The sequence below is a fragment of the Lathyrus oleraceus genome, chromosome 2 (assembly GCF_024323335.1).
Source record: "Lathyrus oleraceus cultivar Zhongwan6 chromosome 2, CAAS_Psat_ZW6_1.0, whole genome shotgun sequence".
In the NCBI taxonomy this organism is placed as follows: domain Eukaryota; kingdom Viridiplantae; phylum Streptophyta; class Magnoliopsida; order Fabales; family Fabaceae; genus Lathyrus; species Lathyrus oleraceus.
Window position 1 is genome coordinate 350006398 of NC_066580.1, and position 22921 is coordinate 350029318.

At 36.6% G+C, this 22921-nt stretch overlaps 2 protein-coding genes across 2 annotated transcripts; one reads left to right on the forward strand and one right to left on the reverse strand.

Moving 5' to 3' along the window:
• Positions 1-10303: 10303 nt before the first annotated feature.
• Positions 10304-12951, forward strand: LOC127119468 (uncharacterized). Its single transcript, XM_051049701.1, has 2 exons — positions 10304-11166; positions 12469-12951. The coding sequence occupies exons 1-2, from the start codon at positions 10631-10633 to the stop codon at positions 12881-12883; spliced, it is 951 nt and encodes a 316-aa protein (XP_050905658.1). The 5' UTR covers positions 10304-10630; the 3' UTR covers positions 12884-12951.
• A 102-nt stretch (positions 12952-13053) lies between these two features.
• On the reverse strand, positions 13054-14411 carry LOC127119469 (TMV resistance protein N). The gene is made up of 2 exons (XM_051049702.1): positions 13627-14411; positions 13054-13457 (listed from the first exon to the last, which is right to left on the reverse strand). Exons 1-2 carry the CDS (start codon positions 14127-14129, stop codon positions 13166-13168), a joined length of 795 nt encoding a protein of 264 aa, XP_050905659.1. The 5' UTR covers positions 14130-14411; the 3' UTR covers positions 13054-13165.
• Positions 14412-22921: the final 8510 nt, after the last annotated feature.

A 22921-nucleotide genomic window follows, 5' to 3' on the forward strand; every position in this document is an offset into this window, starting at 1 on the left:
GCACCATTTGTTCTGACATTCCACCAAAGACTATATCATCAACATAGATTTGAGCTATCATGATTTTGCCTTCTTCATCCTTCACAAACAAGGTTTTATCTATGCCACCTTTTCTGTATCCATTTGAGGTCAGAAATTCGGTTAACCTTTCATACCATGCTCTAGGTGCTTGTTTCAACCCATACAAGGCTTTCCTCAACTTGTATACATGCTCCGGTTGGTTAGGATCACAGAACCCTTTAGGTTGTTCCACATAGACCTCTTCATTCAGGTAGCCATTCAAGAATGCACTCTTCACATCCATTTGGTATAGCTTAAACTTCAGGATGCATGCTACCCCCAACAGCAATCTGATGGACTCAAGCCTAGCCACAGGAGAAAATGTCTCATCAAAATCTACCCCTTCAACTTGAGTATATCCTTGAGCTACTAGTCTTGCTTTATTCCTAGTAATTACTCCCTTCTCATCAGATTTGTTTTTGTAGATCCACTTGGTACCAATGATGTTGGTCCCTTCAGGTCTTGGAACTAGCTCCCAGACTTCATTCCTTTTGAACTGCTCAAGTTCCTCTTGCATGGCAGTGATCCAGTATTCATCAGTCAGAGCTTCTTTCACATTCTTTGGTTCAACCTTGGATACAAAGCAGGAATTTGAGTTTATTCCTCTTGACCTGGTAGTTACACCACTGGTGGGATCCCCTATGATAAGATCCTTAGGGTGGTCTTTCTGAATTCTGATAGATGGCACTTTGGTGGTTGTATCTACTTCACATTCAGGAGGAGGTTCCTGTACTTCTTCAGACTTGACTGGAATGTCAGTTGAACTGTCAAGGAATGTTTCAACATCCTCCATGACATCGATCCCTTCCTCTTTATCATCCACAATAACATTTATGGATTCCATCAGGACATTGGTCCTATAGTTGAACACTCTGTAGGCTCTGCTGTTGGTGGAGTATCCTAGAAATATACCCTCATCACTTTTGGGATCCAGCTTCCTTCTCTGTTCACGATCTGTGAGGATGTAGCATTTACTTCCAAAGATGTGAAAGTACTTCACAGTGGGTTTTCTGCCTTTCCATATTTCATACAGAGTGGAGGAGGTTCCTTTTCTCAAGGTGACTCTGTTGTGAACATAGCACGCGGTATTCATTGCTTCAGCCCAAAAGTGCATGGGGAGCTTCTTTGCATGAATCATTGCCCTGGCAGATTCTTGAATAGTTCTATTTTTTCTTTCAACTATTCCATTCTGCTGAGGGGTTATAGGGGAGGAGAACTCATGACTTATTCCTTCAGATGAGCAAAACTCATCAAACTTGGAATTCTTGAACTCCGTACCATGATCACTTCTAATCCTGACCACACAACTGGCCTTTTCCCTTTGAAGTCTTATGCACAGATCTTTGAAGACATCAAATGTATCTGACTTCTCTCTGATGAAGCTTATCCACGTGTATCTGGAATGGTCATCAACCACCACGTAGGCATATCTCTTTCCACCAAGGCTTTCAACCTGCATAGGTCCCATTAAGTCCATATGCAACAGTTCCAGAACTCTGGAAGTTGTAGGATGTCCCAGCTTCGGATGTGACATCTTGGTTTGCTTGCCTACTTGGCATTCTCCACAGACTCTTCCTTCATCAATAAGCAGCTTTGGGATCCCTCTGACTGCTTCCTTGGATATAATCTTCTTCATTCCCCGTAAGTGGAGATGTCCAAGTCGTCTATGCCACAGCTTCACCTCTTGTTCTTCCTTGGCTGAGGAGCACATTGTGGAAAAGTTAGAGACTTGAGGTTCCCACAGATAACAGTTATCTTTGGACCTGGTTCCTCTCATAACTTCCTGATTGTCACCATTTGTCACAATGCATAGCTCCTTAGTAAACTGAACATGGAACCCTTGATCACACAGCTGGCTTATGCTGATGAGGTTTGTAGTTAGTCCTCTTACTAACAGCACATTATTCAGTTTTGGGACTCCAGAACAGTCCAGCTTACCCACACCTTTTATTTTTCCTTTGGCCCCATCACCAAAAGTCACATAGCTGGTAGTGTGGGGTTGAATATCTACCAGTAGGTTTTCCATACCAGTCATATGTCTTGAGCATCCACTGTCAAAGTACCAGTCTTCTCTGGTAGAAGCCCTTAGAGCAGTGTGTGCTAACCTAGCATACCATTGTTGCTTCTTGATGGGAACATAGTGCTTATATGGTTTATGCTTAGGCCTGACATGCGAGGCTTGGTTAGGGAAACCATGAATCCAGTAGCAGAAGGCTTTTATATGACCAAGTCTACCATAGTGGTGACACCTCCACGCCTGGTATTTCCTCTTCTGATGATCATTCATCCTAGTTTCTCGATGTTGAGACATTGGCTTTGACTTCCGCTTGACCTTCTGAACTTTAGCCTTTGGGCGTTTGTGTTCAGCTGAGGATCTTTTCCCAAATCCTAGGCCAGATTTGGTTCCAGACTGCTGTCCCACCTTTAGAATCTCTTCCAAGGTGTCAGTTCCCTTATTCATCATTCTGATGGACTTAGTCATCTGATTCAGCTTTGAAGTCAGCAGGGCTATCTCACCATTTAGTCCCTCTATGACAGACAGTTGCTTCTGTCTCTCATCTTCCAGTTCCTTGATGAGTTTCTTCTGCTTTTCTCCTTGTGCACGCACTTCTGCACTGGTGGTACACAACTTCTTATAGGCTGCAGCAAGTTCATCAAAGGTCAGTTCATCTGCACTTGAGTCATCTTCAGAGGCACAAACACTGGTTAGTGCAGTGACATATTTGGCAGATTCTCCTTCAGATTCACTTTCAGAGTCTCCTTCAGACCATGTGATAGCTAACCCCTTATTTTGCAATTTGAGGTAAGTAGGGCATTCAGCTCTGACGTGTCCATACCCTTCACAGCCATGACACTGGATTCCCTTACCGTGATTGAACTTCTCATCAGAAGTTGATCTTTTCTTAATGTCAGACGGGATGTTCTTGACATTGGTTCTACCTCTTTGATCAATCTTCTTCACGAACTTGTTGAACTGTCTCCCAAGCATGGCTAAGGCTTCTGATATACTTTCATCACCTCCAGTATATCCTGCTTCTGACTCCTCTTCAGCATTAGATACAAAAGCTATGCTTTTGTTCTTCTTCTCAGCATACTCACCCAAGCCCATTTCAAAGGTTTGGAGGGAACCAATGAGCTCGTCCACCTTCATGTTGCAGATGTCCTGCGCCTCCTCTATGGCCGTGACCTTCATAGCAAATCTCTTAGGCAAGGACCTGAGAATCTTTCTTACAAGTTTCTCTTCAGCCATTTTCTCACCTAGTCCACCAGAGGTGTTTGCAATTTCAAGAATATTCATGTGAAAGTCATGAATAGTCTCATCCTCTTTCATCTTCAGATTTTCAAACTTGGTGGTCAGCATCTGAAGTTTGGACATCTTCACCTTGGAAGTACCTTCATGAGTTACCTTGAGAGTATCCCAAACTTCCTTAGCTAGTTCACAGTGGTGCACCAGCCTGAAGATGTTCTTACTGATTCCATTGAACAATGCATTCAAGGCCTTGGAATTTCCAAGAGCTAGTGCCTCTTGCTCCTTGTCCCACTCTTCTTCAGGAATCTGCTCACTGCCTCCATCTTCACCTGTCCTCATTGGATGTTCCCATCCTTTGTTGACAGCTCTCCAGACTTTGCTATCTAGAGACCTTAAGAAGGCTATCATACGAGGCTTCCAGTCATCATAATTAGAGCCATCCAACATGGGTGGTCTATTTGAGTGTCCTAAATCCTTGTCCATGGTACTAGAAAGTAACTTCCCTAGATCTCACCCAGAAATTCACAGGCAGGGTGCCTACTCTGATACCAATTGAAATTCTAGTTATCAGACTTTAGATGTCACACAGGTTGTTATGACATCCAATTCTGCACAGACAGGAATTATGCAGAACTTAAATGTAAGTGCAGTAAATAACTCAAGTAATTGTTTACCCAGTTCAGTCCAACATGACCTACATCTGGGGGCTACCAAGCCAGGGAGGAAATCCACTATTAGTAGTATCAATTCAAAGCTAAACTCACCCGTTTACAACTTATCACTTAATCCCTACCCAATGCAATTTCAATCTTAACCTAAGATCAGAGTTCCTACTCACTCCCCCTCAATCACCTCAGTGATTACTATCTTTAAACACTATTAAAGACAAATTGAAGTCACACTTCAAAAACTCTTGATTGTGCTTCACAGCTTTAATCAAGATACACAGCACTCACGCTTAGAAGCTTTGAGTGACACAACACTTACAACTCAATGAACACCCTATGCCAAAGCTATCATCTACTTGATAATGACTTGGCTTACAAGATACGTCTAATACAAGACTCACAAAAATACAGCAGTGAAGTATGATGGACACACAAAATCTTCACGCCTCAAAATCCCTGAAACTGAATGAAGGAACGCCTTCCTTTTATATTGCAGTATCCTAGGCTTTTGCACCTGTATTCTCCTGAATTTAAGGTCACACAAGTTCCCATAAATTCAACATTTAGGTTACTAACAAATAGGCTATTTGTTAGGTTCATTGAATGTAGATTGGTTGTTGATTTCCTGGTTTTTCTCTAAGCTGTTGACTTCCTGAAGAATAGCCTGAGAAAAAGCTGAAACAGAAAACTGAACAACCTACAATATAGCATATGCTGTCAGGCATGAATGTCACGACATTCAACTTGACATCAAGGTCCATATGCTGAGTCTGTTTTTCCAGAAAACAGACTGTACAATTTTGCTGACCTGTACATGATCAAAATGACCATACTACAGTGAAAGCTTACATTAATAAATGCCAAAGTGTCCAACTTAACATTTACACAATTGGCCTTAAGTTAGTTCTGTTATTCTTTTGAAGAACAAACTAAGTTACATGCTGAAGTATAGCAGAACACCACTCTGTCTAATCTTCAGTAGCTGCTGTCAATGATGAATGTCATAACATCCAGTTTGACATTCAGTCAGTAGGCCTTATGCCAGGTCTGGTCTTTCCTTGATAACCAGACTGGAAATAGATACTAAATTCTAACAGAACACCTGCTGTTCTGTTCCTTAGTATCTGTTGACAGGTATGAATGTCACAGCATCCAGTTTGACATTCAATAAATCCTGTGTTAGCTAGTCCTGCAGTAACTACACTGTAGTCACACATACATGTCATGACATCAGTCAAGACATTAGTAACCATCTAGTGTTTTACCATATAATGCAACCAATTAAACACCTACACTCTCCACTATCGTCTCCAACTGATCTCAAGATTACCGACAATATATATGCACCCGACTATGATTTTAGGACTGCATTAAACAAAATGCTGAGGAAACCGTTTGCTCCGGAAGTTGTTCAGAGTACTTTATTCCCTACTAATGTGACTACCGGGCAGTTGAAGCCTCTTGACAGAATTTTGCACTGGATTGTGACGCTTATTCTGCGTTCTAAACAAGGAGGTTACTCCCGTGTCGACAAGGCCGAAGTACATCTGGTGTATGTACTGAAACACAAAATAAAGGTAAATTGGCCGCACTACATTGCAAGTAGGATCTTTGCACTAAAAGAGTCAGGAAGAGGAACTGCTCTCTGTTATCCCTCATTCATTCAAAGCGTACTTCATAGAGAAAATGTTTCCGTTCAAGGAATTACTTACAAATCCATAACTGTACATCAAGAATTTTGTCAGAAGACTTTGAGTTTAATGGGTTATACTTGGGATCGCTCTGCACGAATATACAAAACCCATCAACCAGTCCCAGGCACCAATGCTCGGCCTGTGGAAGATATTGATGATGATGATGATGATGATGATGAAGAAGGTGAAGAAGAGGAAGCAAATAACGAAGTCCACTCTCAACCAATGGAGCATGAGCATTAAGTCACTGACCATGGTGATTGGCTTGATCCTACTCCCGGACAACATCCGTCCGATAATCAAGGATAGGGTGAATGGCAACATACAGGATGAACCAGCAATCATTCATCCTATATGCCCACACCCTCTTCCCCATCTGAAAACTCTGAAGTAATGGAGATGTTTAGAGCCATGCAAATCCAGCAACAAAACTTCGCTACACTTCAAGAGGAGAGGTTCGCATCCTTGCAGGAACAAATTCAGAGTCAAGGTGACAATTTTGCTTCCTTTGCTTCCATCCAAGAGGAACGGTATACAGAACTAAGGAGCCAAATCCAAACTCACATTGACAATTTCAACTCCTTTTCCTCTACCATCCTACAAAGTATTGAAGGCTCAAATCGCGTTCTCGCAGTCTCCGTCAACACGCTGAACACGAACGTCATTGAATTAACCAGTCTCTATGAATAAGAAAGACTTACGCGTCCACCTTTTGGTTATAGAGGCAGATATGAACCGTTCAATGGATGACGACCTTAGATGACTGTTCAAACTCAACGCATCTCAATTTTCCCTATGTGTGCATGTTTTTCTAGATACTTATTTGTCCTAATGTATTCGTTGAACACCTATTGTAATGTTATCTCTGTATTGGTTCTTTCACCGTGTGTTAATTGTGCTTGTACTTCTGTTATTAACTACATGATTTGTGCATTGTTGTTAATGACCATGTGTTGCAAAGTCGCTGACTAAGTAATTCTGAATATTTTTTACTACATGTTGACTGTTTCCTTGCCTCTTTTTGATGTTGTCAAAGGGGGAGAAAGTAATGGAAACAAACATTAGCAGATAGGTAATATAGCAGGAACAAACATTAGTAGATGGATAATATAGCAGGATGTTCAAAGGAATGCATAAAATCAGAGGGAGGATATCCATCAAAGTACGCGTTTGTGCCATGATTTGCCATCATCAAAAAGGGGGAGTATGTGAGGGCAAATATGCCTAGTCCTTTTTTAATGATGTCAGACCTTTCTATTCGCCCACATTGTGTCTTTGAATAATATCATCATAGCATAAAAAGCATTCATCCTTTAACATGTTCAAAATATAGGTTCCGTGTGTTCAAGAATATATGAGCATATCTTATATGTGAATCATGCACTTAATCATAGTAAACATCCTAGGTTCATAAGAGATAGGCTTAAATTGGTCATAATATGTTGAAAAACTCATTTTTGGGATTTTAACCTCTGTGAGTCAACTCATGACTCAGAGCAAAACCTTCGGGTCCGAACAGGTCGACTCATTCCTGGAAAACCTGAATGAGTCGACTCATGCACTCTTTAGGTCGACTCATTTCCCAATCATATTGCCACGGGTCCGAACAGGTCGACTCATAGGTCGACTCAACCATGTAATAAACTCTGTTTGAGTCGACTCATCCCCTATTTGAGTCGACTCGTCGCATGTTTCACTTAATTTTTTGTCGTGTAACTTTGTAAAAAATTTCTGTTATGTTAGTTATTTGTCCATACATCATATAAATATTCAAATGTCTTTTCTTCAACATTTTAACAAGAAAAGTGAAAGATATACACCAAAGTGCTCATCATCTTCATTTTTCATTGCATTTCTCAATAATCACACATAATAATCTTTGTTGAGCATTGTGTATTGCAACTGTGATAACGTCCAAATAAGATTGGATTATCTTAGTTTGGGTTGAGACTTTGTGTGGGTTTTTCTTCAATAAAACCCTTGAGGTTTTGTCCTTCAAGAATTGGGGGTTTTTGCACTAACCTTTGCTTCGTAGATTCAGCCGAGTGAAAAGTTTGAAGAACGAAAGGTTCGGTCAAACAAGTAGCGGTAAATGGAGGATTGTGAAGAAAGCTTAGGGTTCAAGCAACTTGCGTTCGAAATCAGCCGAGCTGAAGTTTTGGAGAATGAGACGTTCTTCCGATAAGGTAGCGGTAAACAGAGGTTTGTTCGAAGTGCTTGAAGAACTTGGTTCAACTCGAATCAAGGGGAGAGAATAGAATAAGATCTGCAACAACTCTAGGGGTTGATCGCTAGTGATAATTTATTTACTTGTATTGACTTTGCAACGTGTTAATAAAAAACATCTCAATTATAGATTTAGAATTGAGGGCAGACGTACCCTAAGCGAGGACGATATGGGAATTGCCTTAACAAATCTGGTCTTGTTCTCTCTATCCCTTAACTCTTTAAATTCTGCATTAATTACTTTGTGTGTGAAATTAATCGTAAAATCAATATCGCTTGATTGGTGTGCATATCAACTATTCGATAAATTGTTTGAGTAAAATTCTACACATTCAACTTGAGTGAAATTGATACTTGGTGTGAAGTGCACACCAAGTGTTCGACAAAATTAATTTCGCACAAACTTAGTAATATTTTCCTTGATCTCTTATTGTGTTGAGCATTATTAGAGGTAACGATATCAAGGATCATAGTAGTTAATTGATTGATTTAGATAGGGGTTAATTTTCTCTATCTTAAGTAATTCCATTTGGTTCACGTATATCTGATCTTTCCATTAACAGGATCGTTTAGACGATTTCGATTTAGGGTGCTTCTGCAACCGTTGAAAACATTTTTAAAAAGCGCTTAATTTCAAAACTGATCTATTCAATCCCCCTTCTAGATCGGCACTATCGTCTAACAATTTATCCAGTTAATGGGGGATCTTTGTGGACTAAATCTGATGTTGTTGAGCTCTAACCACCACCAATAAAGAGAAAAGCTGGAAGGCCCAAGAAAAAGAGGAATATAGAAGCTGGAGAAATGGTAAGGGATGAGACATGGAATCAAGTGCAAACATGTAATCAAGTGCAATCCTTGCCAAAAGGAAGGTTACAACAATGCCACATGTAAACTGCCACAACCAGTGGTACTTCCAACTCAGGTAGCAGAAGGAGCCCTAACTCAGGAACCACAAGCAATAATTTCAAGTCAGACACTATAACCAACAGTTTCAAGTCAACCACCACAACCAACAATTTCAAGTCAGCCACCACCCAAAAAGAAAAAAAAGCTTCAAAAGGGTGGGAAACCTGTTTCAAGTCAACCTTGATGTTTGTTGTGATGTTTGTTATGCCTTATAATGACATTTTGTAATGTTATTTTAGTGCCTTATAATGACTTATTGACAATGACTTATAATGCCTTTTTGTAATATTATTTTAGTGCCACTTATTGACAAAGGCTTATAATGACTTTTTGTAATGTTATTTTAGTGCCTTATAATGGCTTATTGACAATGGTTTGTAATGCCTTTTTGTAATGTTATTGATATTCCTTATAATAGCTTAATGACAATGACTTATAATGCCTTTTTGTATCACTTTTTGGAATGTTATAAATATGCATTATAACAGGTTATATTCTGTTCCAGCTTTTATACGAGTTATGTATCAGTGTTAAAACAGATGAATAATGTACAACCACAACACTTTGTTAAAACAAACACTAATATTCTTCATTAAATAAACAGAAGATTACATTCATATTGTGAAAACAAAACACTAAATTACCCTAATCCTAATTGAAATACTTTGTTACAAACATAAGGTTCAATCCTAAGCTTAACATCCCAACCACAATTGACATTTTCAACCATCCTTCAGTGTGGATAACCCCATTCTTCAATTTGCTAATTTTCTTCTTTTGTCTTTCAAGCTTCAAATCCCTTTCATCAACAAATTCATCCCCTAACCACTTGAAGAAATTACATCCCTTATCCATGTGATTTCTGTAATTTCTACAATCCCAAAATTCTCTCCATAGGTGACACTGTTCACATCAGTAACAGTACGAAGAACACTATTATCTTGACAAAAACACTAAATTATCTTGTTTCTACAAAGCACGGATCCAGAGTACCAAAGCCCGTGATTGAGGCACTGCTTGCATTCTTAGACATTGAAGCACTGATGGAAGATGGAGGAATACGAATGCACAATGGAAGATGGAAGATGGATGTATGAACATACGAATACACAATGGAAGATGGATGTATGAACAATAAAAAGCAAGGAGGAAGATGAAGATTGGGAAAACACGAACCCTAAATGGTTTATAACACAACAATTGAGTCTTAACTTGAATGATTGCGTACCTGGCAATGCCACCTCAGCCATACTTAACGTTTTCTTACCCTAACTAACGGAAGAGACCAAATACGTTAACGGAAGAGAAGTTAAGGTATCAATACGTAACGTTTTTTAATTAGGGGTTCAACACGAAACTTCGCTTAAAATTAATTATGCCTAAATAATTTAAAGAATCCCATATATAATTTTGTCTAAATTATTAAAATTATTTTTGAGTTAGTTAAATTCATCACTACTTTTATATACAAATTTAATTTTAATATATACTTTCAGATCTCAATCCAACCATCACAAATGCACCAAATGCTTAATACTTCATATATAAACTCCAGAGAATCGTAGTCTTCGTCCGTTTCCAAAAGTTTCTGCTTCTCACTCTCAAAGGGTCAATCTCTAATTCGAAAAAAAAGAAGCAGAATTCAGAACCACGTTGTGAACTCCGTTTGTTTTTGTTTTCTAATGCACCCTTCACAATTTCTCAGAGAAGCCATTACCCATCTTCATGAATCTCAATACCAACCATTTTAACTTCCATAGCTCAATCTTCTAGCACCAAACATAAAAAAAGAATCCATTTTTCACCTCATTTTTTGGTCTCTAATGGCTTCTTCAGCTTTATCACTAACATCCCCATTCTGTTTCACAGCAAAACCCCATCAAAGAATCTCACTATTCAACCCCCATTCTCTAATCTTAAACGCAAAACCATCTCTTAAACCCAAAACCTCATTAACCCTTCATTATGGTTCTCCTCATTTGACGCATTCTCTTGCAAAAATAGCTCCTACCCAAATCAAAGCTACTTCTCAGGAGTGTTTGGATGCTATTGATGAACCCGAAAGACTGGTTTTTTATGAAGAAAAGCCGGTTAAATTTGCTCTCTGGGTGGTTTTCTGGGCTTCTTTGTCTTTGGCTTGGTTTGCTTATTCTAAGGATGCTAATGCTGCTGTTGATTCTATTAAAGCTTCTGGATTTGGGTTGAAAATTGCTGATTCGTTGAGGAAATTGGGCTTGCCGGATTGGGTTGTTGTGTTTACACTTGCCACTCTTCCTATTATAGAGCTTCGTGGGGCTATACCTGTTGGTTACTGGTTGCAACTCAACCCTGCAACTTTGACTGTGGTGTCCATTCTTGGGTTAGTTTCTTCTTGTTTTTCTAAAACCTTTTTTTTAGATGAGAAATTGATACTTTTTAACATCAAATGTTAGTTGTTGTTAGGTGGTTAATTGTTAGTACTTGTAAGAGTGATGCAGCGTTTTAAATAGCGGTTGAGGTTGCATAGCAATTCTTGATACCGCGAAGAATTATGATCAGATGTGGCCGTTGTATCCTCAATTGCGACCGCGGTTGCATAACTATTCTTGATACTGCGAAGAATCATGGTCAAATGCGGCAGTTGTATCCTCAATTGCGGCCGCGGTTGCATAACGATTCTTGATACCGCGAAGAATCATGGTCAAATGTGGCCACTGTATCCTCAATTGCAGCCGCATTGCGGTTTAGGCAACCTAAAAAACCTTCATGTCACGGTTCAGATCACAGTCGCGTCGCGTCTCGTTATATAAATCCTTGGTGTGAGAGGGGATAAAACCCCTAATCTCCAATGGTTACAGTCCTACACATTCCCCAACTCGCCTTTGTAGAATTCCTCATGATTAAAGTTTAAGATGAAGTGGTTTTGGTGTTCACATTTTAATGTATTTGACTTATTAGACTATCTTTCCTAAGATATGAAACACAAACAATCATGGACACTGAACACCAGACAGACATGAACACACTCGCTATGTGTATGTGTAGAGTATGTATTAGTAAAAAACTTAGGAATCAATCTTGACAGCCCTAATCTGCATGTGTTGAATACAAGGATGAAGAAAGGAAGGTAATTGCATTCCCAAATGAAGTCTATTGGAGGCTTCTAACAATTTTTAGGTATTAACTTCTTTATATAAGTTGATTTTTCTGATAGTTTTAACTTCTGGTATTGAGCCTTCTTTGAGTGTTAGCCAAGTGTCCAAGTTTGTTAAATGTAGTTCTTTCAATAGGAGCGTTTGAAAGGGATTATACAAGTGTTGTATGGGTTTCGGTATCAGAAGCAAGTACTACATTCTGATACCTCAAGATGGAGAAGTATCCGTGCTACATAGAGTTTTTAATACTTGTAGCAGCGTTTCAAATAGTGTCCGTAGCAATGCTATAGTGTAGCAAAATTTGAACAAATTGCTAGTTATGTGATACCCTATTTAATACAAATTGTCGTCAAATACTGGCCATAGCAGCGCTGTATCACTGAAGCCTAGTGGAATTTGAATATATTGTTGTTTGTTTTCAGCGATCTGCGATGCACAACACCTTGTTGAAATAATTGATTTTGTTTTTGGTAGTAATGGGAGTTCTTTTTCCGGTTTAATGAACAAGTTTTATATAACTGATGTAGGAACATGGTTCCTGTGCCATTTATCATACTCTACCTGAAAAGGTTTGCATCTTTCCTCGCTTCTACAAGCCCTTCTGCATCACGATTCCTCGACATTCTGTTCAAGAATGCCAAAGCAAAAGCCGGACCAGTGGAGGAGTTTCAGTGGCTTGGTCTGATGCTGTTTGTAGCTGTCCCATTTCCCGGAACAGGAGCATGGTCCGGAGCCATTATAGCGTCGATTCTCGATATGCCATTTTGGACTGCCGTGTCTGCAAATTTCTTTGGGGTCATATTCGCCGGGCTGCTCGTAAATTTGCTAGTGAACCTTGGTTTGAAGTATGCCATCATTACTGGTATCATCCTTTTCTTTGTTTCCACCTTCATGTGGACCATTCTTAGAAATCTTAAAAGCGGTTTGAGCTCGTCGAGTTGACGTTTTAAAATGTTGTAGACTCTTAGTTTTCTTTATCAATACAAAGACAGCTGTTAGAAGTTTTCTTATTCATTCTCTTCATTGGTTTCTATGCGCTTAAATTTATGTAAATATATGTATATATGTAGCAAATTATGAGAATGTTGAACTATCAACCTTGATTTTCCAACTTTATAAACGAAGTTTATTAAGAAATTTCATCATCATACTCATCAAATTGAAACTTGGCATACAATTAATAAACATCAACTGATTCCTCATAAAAGTAATACATTAATTAGTTTAAAATGGAAACCTACTATTGTTGTTTGAAAGGCCCTCTAAATGTGAAAGCAAATCAGGTGTCAAACGAAGCAAACGAAGACTTCTCTCCATTTTAAGTTCTGTAATTCGTTTAACAGTTGCATTATACTTGTTCAGATTATCAACTGTAATAATGCTATAATAGAATTCATGTTGGAGCTTTGCAAGTTTCTCTAACTTATCAATCTCATGATCTAGATCACTCACATAAACTCGATCCACCTTTTCTAGAACATCTTTAGCAATTTCTTCAACTAATTCCAATTCTGTCCTGTACACAAAGATTAACAAAAATAGCACAGGTAAAGATCAAATACGTATAATCAAGATTATACAGAAAAAGCAGACAAACAGACAACAAACTGTTCTGTTACACGTTTTTGAATGTCAAAATCAATCTTCTTAAAAAGATGGAAAGAAGTTGATTGATATAAAATTACCTGTCGACATCGCAATCCCAGCCAGAAAAGTTAGCAGCTTCTGTCAAACCATTCCTCCATTCTCGCAACTTTTTCATCTCCTCAGATTTCCTCTCATGCTTAGCAAAAGCCTCAGCATAGCTTCCCCTTTGATTCCTTACATTAGAAGGATCAACGTCATAGAAAACTGGCACTACAATTTGCCCTCTCGTCTCTTTACATTCGAGTATTTTCATAAGTTCTTCCAAACACCATTTTGACTCCGCGTAGTTTTTTGAAAAAACAACGACGGAGAGCTTGGCTTCTTCGATGGCCCGAACAAGAGAAGCCGGTATTTCATCACCACTTTTGAGATTGTTGTCTATGTAAGTTTTTATATCTAATCTTTTCAAAGCACCGTTAAGATGGCTTGTGAAAGTGTTGCGTGTGTCCTCACTTCTAAAACTTATGAAAACTTCGTGCTTTTCTTGAGGTGTATGGTTGGATGAAGATGTGGAAGATGAAGATGAATATGGCCATGCCATTATGATGCTAATTATGTGACTATATGTTAATACTAGTGTATATATTTGTAGCACTATGAATATAGTCGTTTAGATTTTAAAGGTTTATGCTTCTATGTAAACTTTCATGGAAGAAAGTTATAAGGGTAGTTTGTTGTTTGTGACAACTCAGTTTTGAACTTCATGGTTACTTCGTTATAGAACCTTCCCCGAAAGTTATATTGTTTATACAGAAAAATAAAACTTAGAGTAGTTAGCACATGATAAGGTGAAGACTTTATGTGTGAAAAGAATACAAGTGTTATGAATAAAACCCGGCGAGTCCACCATTAAGAAGAGCAAGTTGGCACTAGATATGACAAGAAGTATCTTCCATTTCTCATTAGGCTTCAATATATATATATATATATATATATATATATATATATATATATATATATATATATATATATATATATATATATATATATATATATATATATATATATATATACCTCCCCTACAACTACGCCTTCTTTTGAGGGAGCTTTTCTGAGGAACTTGTTGAATTTTTTTTTGGAGTCAATCTTTCTAACTAGTCAAAACACATTACTATAAATATTAACAGCCACATCATCATTTTATATAAAATTTTATTTATTGTATATTAGTCTTCCATGAAATTAATATTAGATTAAAAATAATTTTTGTTTGACAAAATCAATTTTCAATTGAAATCTCTAAATTCCAAATCCATATTTCGAAAGATCGAATGAATTTTTGAAATCTATTCATCTTCTTCTTCTTATCATTCTCTTCCAATAGTGCATATTGAATTCTTATTTGTTTCGGTTCATCATTCAATGTTTTCAATTAAGTATTATCCATCTTATTCGTCTTCTTCCCTCACCCAATTTCGTATCGGTTTCCTGTTCAATATATAGCTTTAAGAGGTAACATTTACTTCGTATTGGCTGTGTTGGTCATCCAAGGGTATCAAATATTTCATCTTCATTTATTCCATCACCTAAATTCATAGTGGAATATCGTCATTTTCTTTCACATGTAGTTGTTCGTATCCATCTCAGTCTTTATATTTTTCCAAAATCTAGTTGATTTGAATTATTATACACAAATGATTGAATTTGGTATTAGGGTTGTATTTTTAGTTGAAGTTGATTTGAATTCTTACCCAGAAACAATCCATTTGGTGATTATGGTTTGTATTTTAAGTTGAAGTTAGTCTGCGATTTATGAATTGGGGATTGGGGATTGAGGTTTGTATTTTAAGTTGAAGTTGATTCAATTCTTACGCAGGAATTATGGAATTTGGGATTAAGGTTTATATTTTATGAAATTCATAAATTCTGAAAATTGCAATTGCATTGAATTGGTAGATTATGAAATAATCTCAATTCAATTGAATCTTTAGGGTTTCATTTGTTAGTTTTTCAGTTGGATAAGAGGAATTTATATTGTTATATTATTCAAATTTAAGTTGTGTGTTATTGTGAATTACTTTGATGATTTATTCTTCAAGTATCATGTAGTTAAGTAATGGCCACAAACAATTTACTAGTAGTGTTTGAACTCAAAAGCACACATCGAAGAAGGGCTTGTATGGGTAAACAAAACAAAGTTAATTCATATACCTTATTCCATTTAATGGAATAAGGTTTGATTGTTATTGTTGTTTTATTTTTTTATACTAAATATTTTGATAACCAATAATAGATTGGAAGAGAGGGCTTATTTAGTGGACTATGTAAGACTTTAACTTTACTGGTGTGCGATTGATGGACATTATTTTTCACCATTTATTTATGAGTGGAATAATTGATTAGTTTTTTGTTGTGGAAATTGGTGTAGTCTTACTATTTTGGTTTTGAACAAAATATTTACTTTTACATACTAGAGATTTGTGATATGAGATCTTTTACTTTGTTGAAATCATATAATTTAGTAATGATAATTTGTAGTAGAAATGGTATCATATGGTTGATTTAAAAGCATTTTGGAACAATCCAATTGATTCTAAAACATCTCACTTTTGGGGACTTGTTGCCAACTAGGGATTCACCATGGCAGTGAGTTTCAGTCGTATGATCATCTGTTTTTGTTGTTAACAAACTTTTAAAGTTAATATGCCAAACTATTTTTTACATCAAAAGGGTTTGGATGATATCAATAAATCTCCTAAAATGTTGAATTTATTCTTAGCATAAAGGTCTGTGGATAATTATTTCATCACCTTTTTTTTAAAGTTTTGCACCAATGTGTGTTTATTCTGCATTATTCACGAGGTTTGCATGGATAGACAACGACACAACTATCTACTTCTTGCATGTCATGCTTTAGATGAAACTGTTCAACTCTATCAACAAATCCGGTGGCCAGAAAGAGTTTGAACTCGAAAATATACACTGAAGAAGGGCTTACATAGGTAAACAAAACATTGTTAATTCGTGTTATTAACTATCTACTTCTTGATTGTGTGTCATTGTTATATTTTCATCTTTGTTTTTGGTTTGTATGGTGGTACTTTGTTTATCGCCTTGCTAGAGCACATGCATGTGCAACATTTCGGGAGCACCAAAGGCATATGTCACGTAATCGTGTCACTTTTGTAGCATGTCAAGTATTTTGTATTCACTCTGTATCCTTCATTCTTCATGATTGTGTTGTGATTATTTGGCATAAATTGTGACAATTATGTTCTATTGTTGAATTATTGTCTTTTATTTATGTTTAGGAATTCCTTTTCAATATGCAAATCATTCTATGTGAGTGCTATCATATTAATGCTTTTATCTTTGCAAACCGCCTCTATATGTTATATTGGTTTATGCGTGATTTAAGATTCTTCTCATGGATTGCTTCGTTTCTTTTTTATGTTGTCAAAGGGGGGGGGGGGGGAGCAAGATGAAGTTGTGAGGTGCATATATTCAGGGGGAGCGTTTAATTGCAAACGCATCGTCTCAAGTTTTGCCATCATCAAAAAGGGGGAGTGTGTGAGTGCAACTTCCATTAGATGTGTTTTATATGATGTCAAAACTAGGATACTTTAGCGTTAATGTATATTGGACGGTATCCTCTGAATCTTTATGTGTATCTTAGCATTAGGAAGCATAAAAGTATTTGGAAACAATGTGGAAAAGGTCTCATGCATCAAACATGCATGAAAATCAATTTTTGTGAAAAATAGCATTACAGGTTGACACATGCAACTATAGGTCGAACTATGGAAATTTTTTCATGTCGACACATGTAGTCTATAGGTCGACACGTATGCTAAGGTATTAAAGCCTGTGGCCTCTGTCTCGTGTGCCAAGTCTTTAGGTTGACACATAAGGAGCACATAACAGTCATAAGTCGACACATGACTTTGGACAGATTGACCTATGCATCGAACATGGCGTAACTTCTATAAGTCCTTTGCATTTAATTTCCCCCTAAAATCACTCATGCATATAAATACTTCATACATGCATCATTCTTTAGTAAGGTTTCTAGACTGAGTAAAACCTACATGAATCTAAGATTTCAAAGCATCTCATCATCTTCAATTTAATCTATGAATGCACAAAACCAAACTACACATAATCATTTTTTGATTCTGTGCCATCTAGATTAGGATTGATAATGTCCAATTAGGTTTGTTGTAATGAGAATATTGGGTTTATATCTTTGAGGGATTCAAATAAGAAAACCAAGGTGGGGTTTTCCTTCAAGATCTTTAGGGTTTGAAGGTTTTGGACAAGATTGTGCAATTCAGGTTCGATCGAGTGAAAGCCTTGGGACAAGGAGGTCTTACAACTTCGAAGTTAAAATTCAATTTAGTGTTTTTTATTCTCATAAGTGGAAGAATTTTGGACAAATGTGTCCTTCAACCGCTTAGACAAGATGCTTCATGCACTTAATCTAATGTTTTTGAAATTCCCATCACCTTAACTCCTGATCTAATTGCTAAGACAATCCAAATCAAGGAGACTGAGGTCCCTATGAACATGTACCCAAGAACAAATCCCTTTCTTGAAGACATTCCAGGCAAGATCCTTGCCACCAAAAATAATCTTGCTGATGTCTCATCCCTTCTTTCCAAGGAGAAAATATAGCATCAATTGTTGGTGTCAAACATTTAGCCATTTGAAGATACTCTAGAAACACTCTCTTATGATGACAAACATCTTATCATCTTCATCTTGTCTAGGATCAAGGTTAACCTTCCCCTCACTCTCTTAATTTTTTTGAAGAAAAAGATAATTACCTCTCATAAATGAATATATTTTCTCATTCCTTTTGTAAGAGTTCTTTTTGAAAATTTCCATCAAGAAGGAGTAGTGGAGTAAATGCAGGAAGCTAGGTTAATCGAGGCTCTGGAGAATCACTAGATTCTGAAGCTCAGAGTAGTTTAAGACACCTTTAGTGCTGAAATCTCCCTCCTCTGGTTTCTCCTTTCCTTTTTGTATTTTTTCATGTCCTTAAAGTTTTTTCTTTCCTTTGTATTTTTTTATTAATGAAAGTTTTTTTTCTTTCTCTTGGTTATCTTTTACTCTTGTTGCATTCACTTCTTGTTATGCTATACTGTTTACCTTAATATTTTTTACTGATGAAAAAGGGGGAGAAAATGAATATTATTTTGATATATCTAGTAACCCTAATAAAACCTAAACATTGCTAAAATCATGCTGAACTTCAATTTTCTTCTAGTCTCAACTCAGAGGGAGCTTACAAACCTCACTCTGAAGAAAAAAAACTTTGATAAATATAAAACTCAGGGGGATCTTATAAACCTATCTCTGATGTTTTATAAATATTATTATCCAAGTAAAAATTATTCATCAAAATACATGAATTTGTCATCGTCAGAAAAGGGGAAGATTGTTATAACAAGTTTGTTCCTACAACTATCCTTGAGTTTTGATGATAACAAAATATAAAGCACAATTTTATACTCTAACTATTTTGCTAAGTGTGGAGATAATAGAAGACAAACTCTGAATCTGAAGACGTCCATGAAGCTACGCGAAATATACCTGAGTGCATCACACACACAAAGATACAACAAAGTCGCCATCAAAATTTATTTATTCCCGAAGGAAAGGGAAAACATCGATAAAACTCGGGGGAAGAGAAAATAGGTTAAGGAAGTCGGTTATGCAAGGGGAAAGTATTTGAATCCCTTACATCTGTTGTACTCAACAAGAACCGTCTTGATTGTTCTATGCACAAACGAGTGTTACTATAAAGATTAATCGTGAAAGGAGAAAAAGGTTTTAATAATTAGGGTGGAAGAGAAAATAATAATTAATGTGCTCGCCAAGAATTTGATCCCTTGCGCCTACATATCCTCATCGTGCAATAAGGAAGTCAGAGCTCCATAGTTCGTGGTAGAAAATACGGATGCGTTGGTTGTTTTTAATGAGTAATGTTAATGTTCGAATTCTAACAATCAACATTTCTTGTACGGTCACGCATGGAGACTTAATAATTTGTTTGTTTATGGTAGAATGGATGTGCTTGGATCGCACTCTAGTAGTTAAACATGACTTGTATGCTCACGCATGAGAGGCTTAAGTGTTTTCCATACCGCGGTAGAACGGAAGTAAGATGTCCTTTCTGAAAAGTTTTGAAAAGAAGATGCCCAAAGGAAAAAATGAGTTTGATGAGTTAAATTTGGTTTTATTCTGAAAAGAATGTCTTGATTTGAATTGCAGTAAAGTCTATGAATAAAGGTGAATACTCTGAACAACTGGGTCATTTGTCTCGTACCCAAAGATATTCAGAATAAGGATAAAAATGCTCCCTCTCACCCCTTCTCCATTGCTTAAGGCTCGTGGCGCACAATTCTAATCGTATTTTTAAGTGTTTTTGAGTTCATATGCAAAAATGGTTTTAGTCTTAAACTAAACAAAGAAAGGAAAGGGGAAATAAATCCTATAGGTTGAGAGCTTGATCTCCAGTCTGCATGCTACATCTGTGTAGAAAGACTTGTGAATTACTCGATTTAAATTGCACTAAAATCTATGAGTAGAGAAGAATACAATGAGAAACTAGGTCATTTGTTCCGTACCCAAAGATATTCAGAATGGGGATAGGAATGCTCCCTCTCACCCCTTCTCTACTACTTAAGGCTCATAACGTGCAATTTGCATCATAAATGACGAGTGTTGAAGGCGAACCTTTGTTGTGCTTGAACAATAATTCAGTTTGTCTATAATTTCTAACTTGTATTGACTTGTATGCGAAGTATTGAACTCATCGATGTCTGGATATCCAATGCATCCAGTACATGGAAATGGTTCTATCAAGTGATCAAGAGACTTTTGATTACTTTAATGGACATGGGAAATAAGCACAGTCAAGGGATTTAATTGATCTAAGCGGAATTTGATCAACTGAATCAATCAGGGTGAAAATAGTTGAAAATTCATGCACAAAGAGATAAGGACTGCAAACCATAATGATTAATCATTTGAACTTGATTCTGAACACTTATATCTAAGGGAGCATGCCCTTAGTTAAGTTGCAATTAATCAGAGAAACATATCAAAGTCTAACAAGAAACAATGTGATTAAGGGATCAATTAAACCTAAAAGATTATGAACAAACAAAGTCTTGATCAATTAAAATTCTAAACAAAAGAATTAAAATCTAAAATTAAACCAATTTTATTTACAATTATCATGTGAAATTAAGATCTAACCTAAATTAAGAAACTTTGGTTAATCACATAATTTTTATTACATTTCAAAACAATTATAGAACTAATCAACTCATTTAATCCTAATTAACAAACTAATCATGTTAATTTCCAAACAAAACCTAATTAGAAACTAAAATGAATTAACATGAATTTATTATCACTAAAAATGTACCAAAAGTTTTAAAAAGTAAATAAAATGCAAAACACAAGGCCAAACAAGGGGTCTATATCCAGAAAATCAAGGTGCAATAACCAGAACACGTGCAGGCCCATGCTAGGGCCCATTGCAATTCAGAAAGGGAAAACAAGGGGTGTATAAGCATATGGTAGTACAGAAAGCAGGGAGTTTGGGCCAAAAGCCCAATGCAAGGCAAGGCAAAAATGAAGGAATCAACATCCAAAACCACGTGCCAAATGAATCAACATGTTTTCCATGTGTTACTTGAGTTTAAATAATTTCAAGATAACTTTCTCTTCCCTCCACTGAATCCAAGCTTCCTCCGCCGCGTCCGAGGTAGCCTTTAACGGCGACGGACACCTAATACATGAAACAATCACATCATACTCTTCTTTTGTTCACTACGAGTCCAAATATTACATCCATGTTCCTTGATTCCTTCTAACTCATTCAAATCGTGACCAAACGTTCAAGAACCCTAAGTTTTGGAAATTAAATTGAATCCCTAACTCTCGGAATCAATGCCCTATAGGTTTGGGCTTTGATTCAACTAATCATCCTATACACCATGGTAACTAGTATGGATCAAATGGTGAAGAAATGGAAGGCACTCGCCGGAGCAGACGCCAAAATTCTTGTACGTTCCTCTGAAAACTTCAAATCTCCTTCTTCTGCGTCTGAGTCTTCTTCTTCTTTCTTCTTCATTTCTTCTTCTTCTTCTTCTTCTTCTTCTTCTTCTTCTTCTTTTTCTTCTTAATCTTGAGAAATCGTGAGATTGAGAATTCGAGAGGGAAATGTGAATTTGAGTTTGCGTGAGAGATTGTGAAGAGTGATGAATTGTGATGAATTGTTGGAACTTAGAGTCAATGGGTGAAATGAATATTGAACTCCTTTTATAGGAAAGAGTTAATTGGGAAAATTTAACTTCTGTTAACCGTTAGCTGGAAATTAGATAAAAAGTGGTTAGGACTAAATCACAGTGTTAGACTCAGTTAGTTAGGTTTGCTATTCTGTTAGCAAATGATATGATTAAGTTAAATTTGTTTTACTGTAACTGATTTGGTGAAGCTCGAGTTATGCAATTTCCTGTTATTGAAAAATGTTCAGTTGAGTGAAATGATGTTAGTTAGTGAAAGTTAATTGTTGAGACTTGATTGCTGTTAGTTAATTTGGTTAATGGAAATGTTAATTGGTAACTTGATTTTTGTTTGGATGCCCTGTTGCTGATGTTAACTGAATGGCTATAGCTTGGTCTTGGATTATGAAATAGTCTATTACAGAATGTTAACTTTGCAAATTCCACGAATGATTTCGTTGGTTGGATTCTATTGTGATGACTTACTGCAGGATGTTCTAATGGTCTGCATGGTTATGAGTTGCAATGTCATGACTGTTTGATGACTTGCAGGATGGATGCATTGCTAATTGTTATTGTCACACCCAGATTTTGACCCTAAATATACGATTCAATACATTCATCATAGTTTTTGCATCTCTGTATATCATAACATCCATTCCATACCGTATAGTGCCTAAAATATTAGTCGAAATAAATTTTCGGATGTACAAACATACCGGTTGAATCAATTGTCAAATGTGTGGCAAAACAGCGGGTGAAAAAATTTCAAAATCAAGCTTGCAAACATTAGTTTTATTAATCTATGTTTCGCATAGTTTAACCTGATATGCTTGATTTATTTTTTCAGCCACTTTTTGGTCACATTTTGATCCGTCTGAGTGTTTTACTGGGCATTTTCCATTTCAAAATTTGACAAAAAACTGTATGTTTCCGGAAGGTTTATTTCGCGCTGATCATTCTAATGCATTTATTTTAACTTTTCAAGCATTTTTACGCCCGACTTTAATTCGTTTTAAGTCATTTTATTTTTATTTTTTAATCAAAATGTTCATAAAATAAATATAATTTAAAATATTTTCATTTTCATTTT